The sequence below is a fragment of the Amia ocellicauda genome, chromosome 4 (assembly GCF_036373705.1).
Source record: "Amia ocellicauda isolate fAmiCal2 chromosome 4, fAmiCal2.hap1, whole genome shotgun sequence".
Classification (NCBI taxonomy): domain Eukaryota; kingdom Metazoa; phylum Chordata; class Actinopteri; order Amiiformes; family Amiidae; genus Amia; species Amia ocellicauda.
In genome coordinates this window covers 29,266,261-29,286,163 of record NC_089853.1, presented here as the reverse complement: position 1 = coordinate 29,286,163, position 19,903 = coordinate 29,266,261, and the positions used below count along the sequence as shown (strand labels likewise).

The 19,903-nt window shown below is 39.0% G+C and overlaps 2 protein-coding genes across 4 annotated transcripts in view; one reads left to right on the top strand and one right to left on the bottom strand.

The window, feature by feature from the left end:
* The window catches only part of ca12 (carbonic anhydrase XII), a 30,771-nt gene extending 20,158 nt beyond the window's left edge, over positions 1 to 10,613 (top strand). Inside the window, exons 5-11 of one of the 3 annotated variants that reach the window (XM_066701779.1) lie at positions 717 to 812; positions 900 to 963; positions 1,245 to 1,402; positions 1,600 to 1,726; positions 4,911 to 4,940; positions 5,576 to 5,660; positions 7,927 to 10,613. In XM_066701779.1, the coding sequence (XP_066557876.1) occupies positions 717 to 812; positions 900 to 963; positions 1,245 to 1,402; positions 1,600 to 1,726; positions 4,911 to 4,940; positions 5,576 to 5,660; positions 7,927 to 8,008 (642 nt within the window). In that variant the 3' untranslated portion in view covers positions 8,009 to 10,613. Of the gene's footprint in view, positions 1 to 716; positions 813 to 899; positions 964 to 1,244; positions 1,403 to 1,599; positions 1,727 to 2,578; positions 4,380 to 4,910; positions 4,941 to 5,575; positions 5,661 to 7,926 lie in introns of those variants that run through there. The other 2 variants (XM_066701780.1, XM_066701778.1) reach the window with 2 other exon arrangements.
* Positions 10,614 to 12,140: 1,527 nt separating this feature from the next.
* Positions 12,141 to 19,807, bottom strand: aph1b (aph-1B gamma-secretase subunit). The gene is made up of 6 exons (XM_066701783.1): positions 19,491 to 19,807; positions 18,557 to 18,727; positions 17,335 to 17,408; positions 16,543 to 16,665; positions 14,925 to 15,052; positions 12,141 to 14,527 (listed from the first exon to the last, which is right to left on the bottom strand). The coding sequence occupies exons 1-6, from the start codon at positions 19,601 to 19,603 to the stop codon at positions 14,360 to 14,362; spliced, it is 777 nt and encodes a 258-aa protein (XP_066557880.1). The 5' UTR covers positions 19,604 to 19,807; the 3' UTR covers positions 12,141 to 14,359.
* Between the last annotated feature and the right edge of the window lie 96 nt (positions 19,808 to 19,903).

The window sequence follows — 19,903 nt, the reverse complement described above, 5'->3', positions numbered from 1 at the left end:
GCTTGTCTGTGGTACAGGTTCTGAAGACTAATCTGAGCAATAGGATGTTCTCTTAAACAACACATGCACCAGGGTTCAGTCAAGTTCTGGAAGAAGAAGCCAAAAACAAAAGGTCAAAGGGAAAAGGTGTCCAATTTCTGCGATTGCCTAACACTGCAGTAGTTTCTATTGAATGTGACTTCTGGTTTGAAATTGACTTTTGTTATGCTTTGGATGGGAGAAGGAAAGTGACAATATTACTGCAGTTTATTGTCCTTGATGGAGTAGTTTAATTCCGTCCTGGCCTTCTCAGTGGACGTGCTGAAAACCAACTTCAAAATGGCGTTTACCATGGCAACTATATGTCTAACCACAGGCTTCTTGTGCACAGCTGTTTCCTTGGAGCACCAGCCACCAGTGTCTATATGAAAGGAACTACCTCTTCTTTTTATTCATGCCAGCGTAAACAGTCTGATGTTCAAGGACAGTGGTACACCTTAAAGTGCTGTAACAATTTGTTTTATTTTTAAACACAAGGTGCCCATTATTTATTCCCAGTCTGCGTGGTTAATGCCTACTTCCAAATTGAAGCATTTGGAACAAAGCATTCCATATATATTTAAATGTGTAAACAGTGTCTGATTGCAATGGTTACACTAATTCATAGCCATTGGGTTACCCTGTCATCACTGCACTGACTGACTGGCTTTTTACATCCTCTTTGTTCTTGTTCCTAGATGCATGTTGTACATTTCAACTCAGACAAATACCCCAACATCTCAGTGGCAGCTGATAAACAAGACGGGCTGGCCGTGCTGGGAGTGCTAATCGAGGTGAGAGTCCTAGAGAACTTGGCAGAAGTGAGTTTCAGTGATGTGTTCATGATTTGAACCCTAACTCTGCCATTTGCTCTCATATAGTTGGGCCAATACAATCCAGCCTTTGATCAACTTCTCGCCTACATTAATCGCATCCAGTTTAAAGGTAAGCCCCCAGTTATTATTCATGTTGAAAGATAATAAATACTAGTTTTATTGTACTAGAATGCTGTTCAATATTTATTCTATATATTAAGTAACACTGTAATCTCCCTGTATTGAAGTATTTGCAAATATTCTGCAACTAAGTTCAGGAGTACTTTCCATAATAAAAACAAATCTTATTTCACTATACTTTATGCTTTGAAATGTATATTTTCTCTGCTTGCCTCACTGACAACAATCTTTGGTTCTAAGTCTCATATTGCATCCTGTTGGTTTTGTCAGATCAAAAAGTGCAGGTGCCGGCATTTAATATCCGAAGCCTCCTCCCTGCTCGGCTAGATGAGTACTATCGCTACGATGGCTCCTTGACAACTCCCCCCTGCTACCCCAGCGTGCTCTGGACTGTGTTCAGGAACCCGGTCAGCATTTCACAGCACCAGGTAAGTCATCGGGACAGGTGCATCTCACAATTTAGGCTAACCTTAACATGATATTTAAATTTGAAAAAGTGACTGTGGCTGCTGTATATAACCTTTTAACAACATACATGCTGTTTGGCATTTTTGATATATGAACCACAAGGCACAGTGGCTTAGATCTTTGTCAGTGCGGAATTGACATTTTGCTCTCTTCTTAGTTCCTGTCTCTGGCAACAGCTCTATATGCTTCTAGCGAGCAAGAGCTCAACCTTGTATCTTTGAAGGAGAACTTCAGATCGTTGCAGGAGGCCGATGACCGGCGCGTCTTGGTTTCTTTCCGTGATGGTAAGTTGTCTTTCCTGAACAGAATCATTAAAGACTGCATAAAGAGCTTTACCTGTATTTACTGTGTGTAAAACTGAAATATTGCTGAAGAAGGCTGGTTTCATTCCTAGTGAATTAAATGGTTAACCTCTCAACTGCTATCGCACAACCGCAATTCCCTCGACTTTCAGTTGCAGTACTGAATGCTGAAACTGTAAGTCTGGCTTGCAAACAAGCTACAAAGCTGAAAGTATGTCTTTATAGATCCTACTAGCAAGCAACCATAAAGCTGACTTTCCCAGGCGTGGCATCACCTGCTTGTTTTTTCCTTCTGCTGTTGCAAACTATGCATGAAAGTGTGTCATTTGACTGTGTAGTTCAGTTACTCCAATGGAAGTAGCTATATCCCTCAACCAAGTCAAATGAAACAGTCCCCCACATGATCGATGAGGTCTTTGCTGATGGTTTATTTTTAAACATTATGGAAAACACCTAAAAATTAAAAACAATATTTTTAATGAAAACCTGCATGCTGACGGGATCTGCATAACACACACACACACAAAAACAGCAAAGGAATCTGCCTGTTTTTGATAAATGCACAACACATGATGAGGTTCAATCCTGCTATTAGGCATGGCAATACAAACTCGCTACATGTCGGATGCATGGAACCGGGGTGAGGTCTGCATGGAATGGGACTGTGAGTCCGATCAGCGCATGAGAGTCAACACTAACATCTGTCTTGCTGCAGCACACAAGGAGCATGTCTGCAGCATTCTGATACCTCACGGCCAGGTACAGGTCACGCTCACTGGTCTCCTGCAGGACAACTGTATTAAACTCTACTGATTGGCTCTGTGTCCGGTGTAGGCCGAGGCCTTGCAGTCATGATGACGCCCCCATTCCTGCGGCGGCAGGTCGTGCAGCACTTGCTAGCTGGCGACCTATCGGACCTGGAGGACGAGGGAATGTCCCGGCTGCTCCCACACCTGGCCCACAAGCCAGGGGCCGGCAAAATGTCAACCGACCGCAAGCACCAACACAGCTGGAGCCGCACCTTTCCAAACCAGAAGTTGCCTAAGGTGAAGTCCCAAGATGGTGCCAGTTTATTCACTTCGCACTGGAAGAACTCCAGAAACACGGGGCTGGCTGGCAAGTACTGGCCTTCAGACAGCAAGCTGTGTTTCACTACTCTGGAGCAGCGGGTCAGGCACCGGTTAAAGGGGATTCCCACGGACAGACAAGTGGTGGAGGCCGTTAAAGAGGCTGTCTTCCCAGAGCTGAACCTGATGAGTTACCTAGACTGCAAGTCAGAGCTCGCCTTGTCCACCATCAGGCACCTCCTCCGCCACCGGCACACGGACGAGGCAGCAGAGCTGGAGCACACCCTGAACAAAGTGGGCCAGCGGGCAAGGAAGACTCCCTCTGTCCTCCAGATGATCTCGGAGGATGCTAACCAAGCAGGTCTCTCCACCGCCACGACACGCAAGAGCCCTCACAGCAAGGCCAGTCTCCGCCCGCACCTGCAGGAAGTTGAGTGGGAGGATTAGAGTCATGCTGGGCCAACAGGAGGCACTTGGCCTGGACACTCAAACAACAACCACAACCCAGGGCATGAACTGGGCAACACCTCCTGAGAATAATGAAGTAAATCCCTGAGAGAAAGAGACAACAGACAATAAGACTGTATACGTGAAGAACCTACCCATGCTAATTTGATCGCTAAATACAGAGACACTTGCTTTTCAGAAACATATACCCAACAAGTTCCTAGGTCTACATTAATAAATACCATCAAAATGTTGCAATAATATTAACTCTCTGCTCTCACAAACACGGAGCAATACGGGAGCTGGCTCTCCAGACATATTTTAGGCTAGAGAAGATCTGTAATGTAGAACTATCTGAGTTCCAAAATGTCTATTGAGGTTAATGAGGAATACGGGTATTTGAGCATTTTGAACAGTGCTTAAAGTGACATTTCAGTACTGTAAGTGATGTATAGTCAGAGATTAATTAGTAACCATATCAGAATGAAAATTGTAATGCATCACTTGGGAGAAACTTTAGTGTGCTACCAAACTCAAATTTAAGATGGAATTATGGATGATTTTGAACAAAAGGCACTTTATAGTGTTCTCTACTGAGACTTTTTCACAGATGACTGATGTACAGAATTGTATGTAAGACCTTCTTGTACATGACTGTAGCAGTTCTGCTCTTCGAGTCAGACTTTCTTTGTATGACACGTCTTAAACCTATCGTTATTTAAAAAATGTCATGAATGTAAAAATGGTGCTTATTACTTTGATGATATTTTTAAATATTCATAGAAAATAACTAGTTATGCAGGGTTGTAATTGTTATATACATAAGTGGTTAAAATCATGGATGTGTGGGAACGGAAGCACTATGGTCATTTGAAAAGATTTACTAGCATGTAAATATATAAGGCTGTATATTTTCGTCAGCACGTTGGGTGTGTCATTTAAAATGAAAAGGAAACCACTTAGAGGACTGAGCTAGCAGATTTTCCGAAAACGATATCCTAATATGAGAGATGGTAAAATAAACTAATCATGCTGAATAATATTCACTTGATTTGATTCATTGTAAAGCAACGTTACTCTTAGCAATACTATAATAATAAAAAATAGTTGAGGAACTGTAAGACCTATTACTGTTTTTCTTGATTTATAATTTATATTTATTTATGTTTTTAGAAAATGCCTTTGGGTTTAAGTTACATACATACTGTAGCAGTGTAGTACAGGTGAAATGCACCCAGTATGGTGGAACTAAAAATAAACTGAGCTTTGAAGCGATTCAGCCCCATTTATTTTAGTAATTTGAGGGTTTGGTAGAATACAATACATTTACAGAGAGAAAGAGAAAGAAAAAGCTTTTTAGCTACTTTCTGAACTTGGTCCAATCTGCCTATAAATGCATGTGTGTATGTGTGTGTGAGTGTGGGGACAATGGGTGATTATCTGGGGACTTATAATCATACAATTGATATTGAAAGCCTGCCTCTGTAAAGACTAAATTACACCTATATACTATATTTTTCCTCCTAAGCCACACCTTCATCTTCCTTCTTTTCCTCTTCCTTACAGCATTATATTCTGGGGGGCATGTCTGCAGCTTGGTGTTTAATCTGTCAATCTTTTAGTAAGACTTCCTTTCTGTTTTTCTTTTCAAGACCTAGGTCTCCTTCTTGGGATGAGATGGGGTATGTTGTCACTTCTGTGATCTGCCTCTGTCGTGTGTGTTTTTTGTGTGATCGCCTGCATGTTTTCCGTGTGCCAAACATGTCATTCTCTCTGCTGTTTCACTCTTCATTTATTTAAAAATCACAGATGCAGTAAAGGATACAACTATAGGGTGAGGATACACCAAGCCTTTTGTGAAAGCATTTAAATGCTATGTATTTAACAGCTAGATTTTTATTTTTTTATTTTTTTTGGCATTTTAATTTAGTGTAAGTAAATAAAAATCAAAGGCATTCATTAAGGGATATATATACAGGCACTGTATTCCAAATGGCTAGGGTTGCAAATGGACACATTTAACTCCCCATACATATTAAGTGTGAAGATTTTTTTTAATGTTTTACATTTACAAAGTTTCCTAAATTATATGTGAACAAAAGCCCTTACTAATGCATAATAAACCTGGTTCCCACATTCCAATTCATCACTGTAGTATGACTCAACCCAACCCAGCTTCACACATTCTTGGAATGAGTATCAAAACATACAAAGATCCGGGGGCCAGACATATACACAGCGTCACAGTGAGATATATCTACAGTAATTCAAATATAACGCTGTCAGCTACCTCTTTTATTCCTCCTTTGTATTACAGGTGTGCTTCTCTCTATTGTCATCGCCTCTGTGCTGGGACTCATCCTCATTGGGACTCTTGTGTTCTTCGTGCTGAGAAAGAAACGGTGAGTCGCTAGCAGAGTATCTTCTCGAACTGTATGCTCTCCTGGTTTCCTCCTGTCTTCAACCCTAATAAGGAACACCCAGGATCCCAGTCAATATGTGAAATCTCACAAAGAGCAGATAAACTTATGCACAATACACAATATGCACTATTAATAGTAGTTAGTCTGATTAAATAATGCAAATATATATATAATATTTATTCTAGAAGAATGCCACTCAACTTAATGTGTGGCAACAGACAACAGGAGAACCCCTCCGTAATTGTGACAACATAAACAAATTATTTCTGGGTTGAAAACGACGCAGTGACTCATAATAAGGGGGTTATAAAAAGCCAGTGTTCTCTCTGCTTTTATGTATGACTTTTTTTTTTTTAACTTTTGTTAGAGATATGCAGTGCTAAAGCAGGCTGTGACTAATGATGTAATTAACTTAAGACTTCTCATTCACTGTAAAACACGGCTGCTCTGCAGTGGATCCCACAAAGCAGAGGCAACTTGCAGAAAATCAAAAAAGCAACACCTCATGCAAACCTTTTCATAAATCTGTTTGTTTTATAATCCAACACTACTGCATTGTCATTAGTGTCCTTTTACATGGAGCTCAATGCAGAACAGAACCTGTAGGAACACAGAAAGTGCAGCCCAAACAGACATGGTATTACAGCCTCAGGCAAACAAAGGTGACAACCCTAAGAGAGAAAGTTTATAAAAAATAAAAATAAAAATATATGATTCTTGTTTTGTTTAGTTTTTGTCTGCCCCCAGAAATCTCATCAACAGAATCTTACAGCATGGAAGTTTCTTTATATTACTGTATAGCTAGCAGAAGCTGTCACTTACATTATGGCTGCAAGGATGACCTTTTAGTGAACTGACACAGACATTTAGCATGACCGCAAAGACCTGAAATAGTGATCTCAGGGAATGGATCTGATTGGCAGATTCTTGCATTTCAGCCTTATTTTTGTTATTGTTGCTTTTATGCACCGCTTAAATAACTGGGTTACTTAATTCAAACAGTATGTACTTAAAAATAAAATCTAAAGCAGCCTTCACTTTGTAGTCAATAACAATAGAATATGTTTTGACACAATTGGTAATTTTCTGTGTAATTGTAGTCTTGTGGCTTCCAATCGTTACACAACCAAAAACCCAACAATTATAACCTTTTTAATCATTTTCCAATCATGAAATCAAGAAGCAAGAATAAGGCTTTGAGATTTTTAGGGCATTTAGCATCTGGCAGATTCAGCACCGTGCAGAAATTCTGAATGGGTAAAGATGATAAGCACCCAGGTTAAAAAGAGGTAGCACTTGTCAGCTGGAGAAATGGCACATATATCTTAACAGGCCCTCAAAGGAAAGAAAAATGTCTCTGGCAGATAACTTGACTTCATAAATAGATCCACAATGTAAGCGAACGGAACATTAAACTTCTCAGATTATTTCAGGCAAAGAGATTGACATAACTTTGGTACAAGTATAGCCTGCTTTTTTGTTTGTTTGTTGGCTTGGTGCTAGTAATAGATTGAATCAAATGTCACTCTGTGGAGGGTTTCCTGTTTGAAGGGCACCATAACTTTCAGTTATAAGCGTGTCATTCTCCACATCAGTATTAAAAAATAATAACACCCAACTGCAAAACTATCTGGACTCTCTAGATCAGCCGAAAGATGTAGAGTGAAGTTGTACAATGTTTCTTTTTGGTTTAATCATTCAGCAAGAACACTGTCAAAGCCTGTTCCCTCATGGTGGCTCTTAGGAAAGGTTGGAAAAATATATTTAATACTGTAGACATACAGACTGGAACAGCTATCAGTAGGATTGCGGTTTCCCCCCTACATTGAAAATAAGCTTGTGTTGATTTAATAATAGCTTTTCAGAATTCTTGATAACTGGTACCACATCTATTATCTTCAGCCAAAATAAAGCTATGTAAATGGTGGTTATGGGACTACTTATTAGGGACTCCTTCTTTTGCCAGTTGTGGTCCTGCCTCTGTTCTGCTTCCTTCTTCCTGCTATTTTTCCCCATTTTTGAAGATAGAGCTGCCCATTAGCTGGTAAAAACAAATAGGTCATGCCAGGCATTAGGTGTCCAAATTGATTATTCTCACAGGTCCATGATGAAGTTCAAACCACACTTTATCACACACAGTCTAAGATGGACATTTCCACTTAAACCAGAATGCTTACAGTGTGAAAACAAGTGCAAAAATGTCTGCAAATAATAATAAACGTTTGTCTGATTGTTTCACTTACAGAGCTGAGAAGAACCTGCAGAAGGACACAGATGTCATCTTCAAACCATCCAGCAAGAAAGAGGAAGATATTTCCAAAGTATAACTCCTCAAAAGCCACTGTCTTCCAAGATGTAGTGAAAAAAGAAACGCTCAGAAATACATGGTGCACAATGAAGTCAAAGCTACACCATGTGTATAAACCTGTTTGTCCATTTTTTTTTTTTTTACATTACATGGAGACTATTTTGTACACTGTGGGTTGTGTGCAACATATATATACAGCTCTGGATAAAATTAAGAGACCACTGCAATTATTTCTTAAATCAGCATCTCTACATGTATGGCAGCCATTCCATTCATTTTTTTATTTGGAATTTGGGAAAAATGTTTTCAGTAGTTTGTAGAATAAAACAAAAATGTTCGTTTTACTCAAACACATACCTATAAATAGTAAAACCAGAGACACTGATCATTCTGCAGTGGTCTCTTAATTTTTTCCAGAGTTGTATATAGCCATAACCTAGTCCCTTCAAAAAGTGTTAGCGAACGAACAATCCTAGAAAGGTTTTTTTTTTTTTTTCGTGGCTCTGAATTGACCTACGATAATCTGTAGTATAGTTAGGGAGAGAGATGGAGAGATTGAGACCTGGATAGTTCAATATGTCAACATGTGGCCTTTGGACAGAGGAAGATAAAATACCAGCTCCATTACTCAAGACTGTGTGCAAGACAACTTTTTGGAGTGTCACAGGCTGCTGTAAGACAAGTAGAGAAAGGCAGAGATTGGCTTTGAATGTACCCAGTGAGGTCTTTCAACTTGTATAGTTGTGCTTCACTTTTTTGCTTGTTGAAAGACATCAACATAAACTTTTACAAATGTTCTGTATTAGTCAACAGGATCAGGCTGAGCAGTCATGTGCAATACTAATGCAACAGGAAAAAGCATGATATAGAAATCATTTTAAAGCTACAGAAACTACAATATAAACCACCAGTCTGAATTTGCTCATATTTTCTGCACAAATATAACTAACGTTGTGGCCAGGGCAGCATTACCACAGTGTCTGAAGGACACAAAGACCTACACAGAGAGGGTCTTTTTTTATTTATTTAAGGCTGGCAGTTGGTCAGCCTTTGACTCCATTGTACAGAGCAAGAAAAAAATAAAACCTAAACAACCAATCTTCGCAGTGCCCTTCCACCTCTGCCTCACAAACTATGACACTGTGGTCTTTCTGACCAATCAATAGAGCATTTTCCCTTCTGATGCAGCTCAGCTGACACTTTGAACAGAAGCGCACACATTCCTGAGAACAAAGCCCAGATAGAAAATGTGGGCAGTTCTGTTTAAAAAAAAAAAAATACAAATTCAGATGAGGATTTGTCATTATGAATGGAATTGGCATTACTTTCTACATGTAGAAGACATTCAGGAAAAAAGTCACAAAACAAATTAAAACGTCACTGTTGATTTTCTTTAGCTTTGCCTGGCTTCTGTGATTTTTCAATGTGCGAGTTACTTGTGACCAGTATAATGTGCAAACTACTGATTAGTTAGTTATTTATATATAATTGGGTTTTTATTGTGTATTTCCATGTAGAGCTGCTAGCAATATAGGTTCTTTATCACTATCTTTTTAAGCATGTTTTCCAACAAAAGAATTGGAAAAATCCCCAAAGAAGCTTGGAATTCACCATTTCTTAAAAAGTTTTGGTAATTGTTTACCCTTTTATGTACAGTATTTGAATATGAATGTTTTTTTGATGCGTTTTATTTTTTTTAATCCTGTGCACTGGAGAAGAGTAATGACTGCAGTGTTTAGTAAGGGAAATCGTGTCCTCTTTTTGCAAAGCTATAAGTATGAAGCTATCCTCAGTGGGACAGAGAGAAACAAAACATTGTTTTTTGCTCAAAAACAATTAATTATTTGACTATTAATCATAGAAACACACACATTGTTTATTACATTGAGAAACTTACTATTATATACAAGAGATTAATGAAAAAGTAGTGCTTGGTGTCTGGTACCTCCACAGCCAGAAATGGGCTTAGGAATGGGCCAGTGCCTAGCAGTCTGTTAGATCTTCATGAAAATGGACATGCTAGTAAACAAAAGAAAACTACTATCAATTGCGGAGGTTAAAGCTGATGGCAGATACTCAGGGATCCAATAACGTCAGAGCAAGCTGTGTAGCAGATTTCACATCTTTAGGATATTTCTGTAATACACTTAGTAACACGATTGGTTTTAGACAACAACAACAGAAACACAATAGGGCCCAACCAGAACGAGTTGGTGCAGTTTTCTCTTTAGTCCCATGCTGGAGTACATGAAAAGTGTTTCCAATGAGTTTGTTATACAGTGCCATCTGCTGGATTAACATTTAATGGCTTGTCTACCTGGTATAATTTTAGGTGCATTGACTTTGGCAGCTGTTATTTGTTCAAAGCTGGTGATATTTAATCAACCTAAAGTTGTTTTAGACGTTACAAAGCTTACACTTTGAATGACTTGATTATGTTGCATGTTAGTTATAGTTTTATAGTTATTCTCTTTGGTTATTTTCTAATCTTTTTAGATTTGTAGGGAGGATATGTTGAATCTTGACGCACAAATGTAATTTTAATTGTAAATGTTATGGTACATTGACCTGAAATATCTTGCATCATATTACATTAATAAATCAACTGAAACAATTGGCTTGAATTACTCTTTGGTCAAACATCTTTGTGCATAAACCTCAATTGAGGATTTCCTGTACTTGATATAACTGTGAGCACTATGTTGCTTCAAAGCATTTAGCCAGTTATATTTCATCAGTGTCTCAAAACTTTAATACAAAGATCACATAATGAAGCATGACAACTGCTCCACTGGAATAATGCAGCATGTTTGGAATTATGTAATGGCTATTCAGCCAAATGTGTTGCGACTCTATAAACAAACTGCCCTCAGTTTCCACATTCACTGGGATGTCACATTTTGTGGTTTATTACAAAGAGCCCTTTTTTCCACTAAATCAGTGATCCTCTTCATCCCTGGGGAGCTTTTTGCTGGCTAGCGTCAGATTAGATAATACACTTCTCATTTAGTCTTGACCCTGCTATTGAAGTCTGGAACTTAAATCCCATTTCTGGAAAAACAAACTCTTTAGCATGCCTGTGATATGCCAAATCAAAAATGTAGTTATAACACATGGTGTGCGATAAAGACGGACTACATTTTGGCTAGATTTAAGTTTCTCAGAAGAGGGGAAAACAGTATTTGCGTCTCTTGTACCAAATAGCAAAATATCCTTTCATATCCGTCTGTGTGGGCTTGTTGAGCAACACAGTCAGACTGCTCTAAAAATGAACACTTCTATGGTGAAGAGACAGACACAAAAATTTTTAACAGAGATCATCCCTTCTTAGATTACTAAGTGAAAATCTACTGCTTGAGAAACAAAGACTGGGATGAAGGTGGTTAGCAAAAGGCAAAAACTACATAGCCTTGTACTAGCCCTGTCAAGTTACTATTTGTTCAATCCGAAGGTTATGAAGAAATATGATCAGTTATCTGTATCTAACATTCACACAAAAATGAGATTAAAGAAAGTATGTTAGTTCCAACTAATGAACTATTAACACCACTTTAACCCTACAAATAAGTGTTTTTGGTTAAGAAAACCAAAGGCTGGCTGACTTCAGCAAGCCATTTGTACACATTAGGTTCATACAATAAACAATTTTAATTGGCCATTCTTTATCATTTCCAGCTTACACCACTTTCCTCAGGATTACACATAAATACAAACTATTCGAAGTGCAAGAAAAAGCACAAATTCAGCAAAATACAATAATAAAACCCTGAGGATGCAGGTTAGGCTTTGTTTCACATGATTTTGTCTACCAGATGAATGTTACAGTATATTATATATATATATATACAATGTTTTAAAACACTGTATAATTTTGATAGAGTAGGATCCTACTCTTACTGTGATATAAGAGCAGGTTTATTTTTCAGAAAATCTAAATACTCAGAAAATAGGCCTACATCATAATCCTTAGACCCTAATTCAAACAACAAACCATCATAAAAATCTACACAAGAATTCAAGTTGAAGGCCTAAACAAATCAGATTAATTTAATACTAAACTACGGTCTTTTATTTTTCAGAAGTTATAAATGCCCTAAAAAAAGTGCATCACACATTCTCCCCAGTAAAGAGAATAAACAAATGCATACATCTGAAGATATAAACAGCGTATTTATTGCCTGAAAAGTATAGTGGATTTTCCTTTTCAGCAAATGTTCTTATGTCTCCTTGTGCTGAGTGTGAAGAAATGTGTGTGTGTGTAACAGGGTGGTGGGATAATTTTCAACAAAATTCAGACATTCTTCTTCAAGAACAAAGTGATTTTTGAACCTCTCCTGGAGGTATTAGAAGTCAGTCACATCTCAGATTCCCAGGATCATCTTTCCTCCCAACACAATATAATGAGTCACTTGAATAACTACCAGATAAACCCTATATCTAGTCCATAAGGCTCTTGGGGTGGGGGGGGAGAACATGGCCCGTAACCTCATTCTCTGTCACCTCTGTCAAGGTAATGAACTTTAGAAAAGATAAAAACTGTTCGTTTCCTTGCTTTTATAGGAATGGGGATTCTCAATAGGGTCCTCAGTTTACTGGGCAGTGGTGGTTTTAGCATTATTATTTATTATAGCATTAGGAATCAGAAAAATTACCTTTAATTACGCTGAGCATTTTCATTTTATAGTCAAAACATATCTATAAAATGTTGTCCCCGTTAGATTAAGAAATAAAAACTTTACAAGTGTTTTTAACAATATTTTTTTGTGTGTGGTTTGTTTTACAGTTCAAATCAGTAAAATAAACAAGATTGCTACCATTGGCTGTACATCCATCATTATAAGAAATTACAGTAAAATCAAGTGAGAAATGTAGTGAAGACTTTCAATTACTGTAAAAATGTAATGATTTAGATCCCCCCCACCTAAACACTACCCCTGGGGAGAGGTCCTAAGTAAATTATCAGCTTGAATCAAAACACATGCTTGATTTCTCTATCATCTAGTGCAAAGAGATTTGGAATCGCAACAGCAGTAATATCTAGCAGGAATTGATGAAAAACTCTTGAGGGAATGCGATTAACTTGGATTACTACTGAAATTAGCAGCACTAATTTGTAAAGCTTATTAATTGCATTATTACTGTTATTATTACTAAGCTCATTTCATTACTTTCACTCTACACACTTCAGAAAATGTCATCTCCTGCAAGATGGTGCACTTATGCTTCGGGTATTCATCTACGAAGTCTTTTTTTTTTTTTTTTTTTTTTTAAATGGTCTTATGACTTCAATATGATTAAATGTTACTCAAATCATCTGACGGATGATTGCTCCAGTTAATTTCACTATGATAGAAATTACAAAGCATTTAAATTTCAATGGTTTTCGGTAATGGTATTACTCTGTACTGTAAATTGGTTTCTAAATAAGTGGGTATGTTTCCAGATGATTGCTAACTAAAATGACCTCTTCAGTGAGCAAAGAAGGCACAGTACCAGAGAGAGCACAAAGCAACTGGTAGCAAAGGAGTACAATCTCCACAGAAACCGTGAAATAAAGCTATTAAGCACAACAGTGTACTCCGCCACCAGAACTAAATCTCATCAAAACAGGGAGTAAAAAAAAATAAAAAAAAGTAAGCATAACAATTTAAAGACATACATCGGATACCTTCTGTTTTGTTCCCCAGTTGATCTGAGCTGAACCTCAACCTAAATTCACTAGCCTGTTAGGTCTAAAAGGCTTGGGTCTAAATCTTGCTCAAGTCACAGGTGAACTGAGGGAGAATAAGAGAACATTTAGAAAGAGAACAAGTGAAAGGTGGCTGTTCGGCCCATGCCGCTCATTTGGTGACTTATCAATCGCAGAATGTCATCACGCTGTTTTTTGAAAGATCCCAGAGACTCGGCTTCATCAACACAACTGGGCAGTTTCTTCCACTCCAGCTCGTCTCCGATGGAACAAACTCCACATCATCAAACCACCACACCGTTCAGCACAATGGGCAGACTTTAGCAAGCTGTTTAGGAAAGAGAGGCTAGGGATAGATGGGCTTAGAGATCAAGATACCACTTCCCTCCCTATCTGTACAGACGGCCCCATCGGGAAACACAGTGATTGAGTGACAGTGGAGAAACCACGTAAGGAAGCCCCCAGTAGGATTACTCCTGCCCTGCCTGCTTTATGGATATCTGCAGATTTTACAGAATAGTTTCCAGTGCTTATCTACCCAGAATCTAACACCACCACAGAAGAAAAAAAATAAGAGAATATAAAACAAAAATTAAATGAGATATAACTGAACCAGTGTTTCCTCATCTTTGTACAAAAAGAGTCATTTTGTTTGTGAAGATGTCCCAGCGTGTGTGTGCGTTATCTTGGCCGGTGGTTGGCCAGCAGGAAGTCCTTGTCTTTACAGGTTAAGCAGAGTTTTAGGTTTCTCAGAGATCCGCCAGCAGATAAGAAAGCCCAGGAGCCCATCAAAAACATTATGACGTAGGCAGGGATGAGGCTCCCTTCATACTGTGGGTTCAGGAATGACTGTAACACAGCAAGAGGGGAAACAAATGAGCAAATTCAGGACATTTCAGGAAATTTACAAATAAGAGAAGTAAGGAAAAACAAATTAAGAAACGAACATCAACAAAAATAAAACCGTTTATGAACTCATTGAAGTCACTCTGTCTGGCTTTCTCTGGATTCCCCTCTCTTTCACTTCATTAAACACATTAACTGCAGATGCCCTGGTGACGTCCGTCTTTGTCAGCCTCTCAATAACATCAGCTGGCCTCGAGTGACACTTTAGCACGTCATTGCAGAGCGCTGCCTCCGACATGACTCAGCTTAACACTGATATGTGGGCACGGTTTTACTTCCTCTTTTAATTGTTTTTCTTTTTCTTTTATCTTATCCTCCAATTACGTTACATTAGACTTACCAGGCAGGACACAAGCAGGTGGCTCAGCACAACTAAAGCCACAGACCACCACCTCTTCTTCTCGCAGGCATCAAAGAACACCACTCCCCAGAACATGTGAAGCAAGATGATAGCCATAGTCATGAAGGCTAAAAAGAAAAACAATATTACTGTCGAAGTTACTGTCCTTTGTGTTCTTCAATGCTGAACTGACCTTCCAGTTGGTCCTGGTTTAAGATCAAGTTATGGGTGCATTGTTATCAAGCAGGGGTTGAATGAATCAAACAAAAAGCTTGCCTAGAAGGAGATTTTGTCCTATCTGTCAGGTTTTAGTTTAACTTGCTTCGTTTCTAAGATAAGACAAAGAAAGCAAGTCGAACACAACACACATTAGGAATAAAGTCAAATTTAAAATGTGAATTTGAAAAGTCTATACCAAAATATAACTCCTACATTTTGAACATACTACATAATAAAAAATAAGATTTGGATTATATTTATGTCCTTCCTAAAACAACTCCTTAATTCCTGCTACTTTTCTTTTCAGTTCGGTGATAATTTTCAGCACACATCTCACAGACTGAAGGAAGTTATAACAACTGTACCATCTTGTGGACATGATAAAAAAAAATGCAAAGCTAAGGTGACAATTTGACAGTTTAGCTTTCAAGTCTAAAATATTTCCCAAAAGAGCGTATGGGATTACCTCACATCCAGGAAATACTGAAGCTTTGTGACAAAGCGGTCGATAGTGCCTGTGTGCTGTGACTAACACAAGGTGTACTTCCACCTGTTTTGTTTTGCAGACCCTTAACACAGTTCAATGCACATCCTCAATGCCACCTATTTTTTTTGTTTTTGTCAACGCTTGAAGCATTCATAAATGTGTAACGTAATCCTCTGACGTTCGACATAATCTGTCAACACTCAAACAACGTAATTCATGATCCCTACACACCCAGATGCCATTTCACTGGAGGAGTCAGGAGGGCCATGGGTCAGTTTCTGTAGAGGTGACACCTGTGCAGCCTTTCCTCTGGGACTGCTTCATTTTCGTCCACTCCAGGCCTAGTCCACTACTATATTCTGTGTTCCTCTGTGAGCATGTCTGCCATTAATCCTCTCTCCCAACAGTGTGAGGGCCACGTTTTCACAGCACACAGGCGCCCATCGGCTGCTCTGTTATGAGGCTTCAGCATTTCTTGGGAACTGTTTTCTCTGTCACATAAGCACAAAACAAACCGTATATTCTGCAAAACCTCATAGAGAAGATAATAGGGTGACAGCCAACGTGTTCTCTTTTCTATTGTGTTAAGCTGCAATCACAAATGATTACTACATAAAACCAGAAATTGGGGGGCTTTTGGAGAGCTGGACTGCTTTTTATAGTAATCCACAAAAAGTAACAAACGGCAGATCTACAGTATATGCTATTTAAAATCACCCACGCTGCACGCATTAAGACTGAAACCAAGATTTTTTTTTTTCCCTACATCATAACCACAAGCATTTATTTAGCTAAGGCCTTTATAAAACTTCTGCCTCACAGAGTCCACAAATTCACTTCCACAGTGTTACACAAATTTAAAGACTGAGTGCTTGTTTAACTATATTTTGGAAGCCTGAACATCAATGTTACCTGAGGATATGAAATAGTGCTGCGAATCTCCATGAATGCCCACTGTGCCCGGGCCGAAGGAGTCTGCCAGGATGTTCGCGACTGAGAAGGCTCCACTCATGAAGCCAAACCCTAGGCCAGACACTGGGAGACACAAATGGACAAACGCAGTGAATGAAGAGTTTGTTCACTTTTGCAGATTGTGATGTGAAGAGCACACCGATGCAGGACGACTAAATCCGAGGAGTGCAATCAAAGTCTAATGTGTAACTATCCATCTAGAATACATAGAGATAGATTTATATTACTTTCCGGGAAAACCAAAACGGTTATCGATTGAATTATAATTGAAGTAACAGGAAGTTTAAAATGTAGTCATTGATCATCATTAGAAGCCATAACAGTGAGAAACAAATTATTTAATATTTATTAGAAGAACATGCCAGCCACAGGTTGCACATCACTGGTTTTAAAAGCACGTGCTCTTTTCACACTTTCTCTTCTCCTGACTCTCAAGCACAACACACAGAAAACAGAGACTCCTCATAAAGGCCTACAGTGTACAAGTTAATGGATACAATTAAAAATAAATGCCATACACATTTGATCCTCCTTAAAATGCAACTTAGTACACTTGTTCTGTTGAAGAGTTTAAACTCTATTGGCTGGTTTCAGCTTGATTAGTACCCGTTTAATACTACTCTACCTAAAATAATACTAAGTAGTCCAAGAATAGTGCTAATTTGGGTCTGTGAAACCAGCCTTGTAGGTATCAGTAAATGAACATCTGCCACTTGATTTCTTTCAGCTTACCATATGCTAGCTGTCGTATTGAAATGGGCATTGCATCTTCTTGACTGAGAGCCAGCAAACCTTCATTTGCTTTCCTTGGAATAAAGAAAAAAGGGGAATTTGTCAATTTATAAAAAATAAAAAATACAGTACTTTGGCAAAAAGGTACTCCACTAAATATTTATAAAGACTACAACAGACATTCAAAAAACTTAAAATACAAAAAAAAAAAACATTTCTCTCTTGTATATAAATAGAAGCATTTAAAGGACAATATTTGGGGTGTGAAGTAATTTTCTTTGCAGCAGGGCGTGAGAAAGAACATGACTCAAAGCCCCATGTTGATACCAAGTGTTTGACACTCACAATATAGAAGTGATATTCTCTCTCTACACCTACTCCTTAGTTTCTGTTATTCAGTCTCATACTTTCTGTGCTGATGCTGCCACGATTTTCCTATCTTTTCCCTCCTTCGATTCAGGCTTTCCCATTTGCATCTCTGACTACCCTTCAGCGGTCTCATCTGAAATGAATTTTCATCACCTGAAGCTTAACCTCTCTATATCTGACCTACGCATATACTTTTCTCATCTCCCTCTACTGAGTTATATCTCCATTCCCCTCAACTCCATCAGCCTCTCCACCCTTTTCCTTTGTGTGTGTGTGCGTGTGTGCGTGTGTGCGTGCGTGCGTGCGTGCGTGCGTGCACACACATACACTCACACCTCGAATCCTTCTATTCTAAGCAGAGAAGGCAAAGAATCCACTTCAGGCATTGTGATCAAAAGCTGAAAGAAGTTCTGGCTTCAAAACACTGACAAATCATCTAATAAAAATACATACCTCAAATGGTTTAAAAGAGAATATTAAATCACCAGTGTTGTCCTGTGATCTATTTCATTGTGGGTGTGTGTGTTCATTGTGATTGCTTGTTGATAGCTTTCCTTAGATCATGCACTACTCTGCCTCCTAAAAAGGCCGTTCCTAGAAATACCTTTCAAAGCTAAAACTAGGGAAGTACAGCTGCAAATGCTTTAATGCACAATGCTTCATTGGCAGTCCTTTGGGACTCCACTTTGTTTAATAACTCCACTTTGGTTTTGATCATTTACAGGGCAGATCACCTCTGTTGACAATGTGAATCATTCAGAATGTACACAACAGGTTACTAAACAAAAAAGGCTAGAAAGAAAAAGACAGTAGGCTTATGCATGGAGACAAACAGAATGTGTGACCCTCATACTTCAGCAGCTTGTAGTAACCGAAGCGGAAGGTTTCCTGCAGCAGCACAGACAGCACCACCCCGAATATTAGGAGTCCTTTCTGCTGGGAGGCATTTTCTTTGTTGCTGATCTGCACAGCAATGAACCACACCAGTGAGGACAGCAGTAGCGACACCAGCCAGAAAAAAGCTCTGAAACGAACAGAACACATTGAAGATCATTAATGTTAAATCCAACAAGTATCTTCTTCCTGATTTACATACAAAACAAATAAACACGTTTTTAACATTAACATACATGTCCAGTCTTGTCTGAGAACTATACTATGTCATTGCAATGACGTTTATTGCAACCTTATGGCATGCAGTCAGTCACATGGCTTTTTTGCACTACATTGTATAAAATAATGTGCATAATGCACCAAACTAGCATCGCTAGCGTGTAGGCTGCACTTTACTGGCTACACACACACCGTGTTTTAACTAATTAACATCATACATGAATGATGCATTTGTTATTTTAATTAACACTAATAAGGCAGCATAGACACACGGATATAATACAAAAAAAAATAAAGTTGCTTTTGGCAAATTAATTCGAATTATGTGGTGCATTTCAGGAGCTTAAAATCGAAATTGATGTCAATACAGTTTTGGAATGTCATTTTACATCAAACACAGCATACATCAGTAAGCAAATGGCCTAGAGTTGCCGGTGCAGTGCAGTGGTCGCCTTCGTGTAGCGCAGATGTCCGCAGATCTGCACAGATTTGCAGAACCACACCGATCCCACTGGCGGAGACGCGCAGAACTGCGGCAGCGCGACCAGGGTACTGGTGATGACCCGCCGAGCCTCACACGAACGGGCTCCGTGTCTGCAGACATAACCTGCCAGAGCCAACCGCAGTAAACAGCGTTGTTCTTTGTTTTAATACGTCCTCGGATTTCAACTTACCCGGCAATCAGAAAGATGACCCGCAGGGGGTCCCTAGCAATCGTGAAGACGAACAATGCGATCGCTGGGCCGAAAGCGATGAACGTACAGCCGAAAAACACTGATGTTGTCATTTCTGGGTTGGGTCAGGAGGGAAGTTCTTTAAATCTCTCTTTTTTACTCAAGGTTCGGCATACGACTCCCTAGAGCACGACGACGACAGCATACGACACTTATCATACGAATCACAGCTATGTAAACCTAAAACCGAAAATCTGTGCATTGATGTTTCTCTCTTTATTTTCATTCAGACCCACACAACACAACTGATGCTGTTCCTGTCCTAGCGCAGCGGTGACGTCATGTGACCCCTAAGGCACCGCGGCAGCTTCATTTCGGACAACAGCGCCGACTACCCAGTGGATGACTTATTA

Excerpts from the sequence above, each read along its gene's own strand:
- aph1b (XM_066701783.1), bottom strand. The coding sequence starts at position 19,603 with ATGACAACATCAGTGTTTTTCGGCTGTACGTTCATCGCTTTCGGCCCA. Across the intron at positions 15,053-16,542 it reads GCACTATTTCATATCCTCAG|CCTTCATGACTATGGCTATC; the intron begins GTAACATTGATG and ends TTTTCTTTTTAG. Across the intron at positions 14,528-14,924 it reads ACCTGCTTGTGTCCTGCCTG|TCATTCCTGAACCCACAGTA; the intron begins GTAAGTCTAATG and ends GCTGTGTTACAG.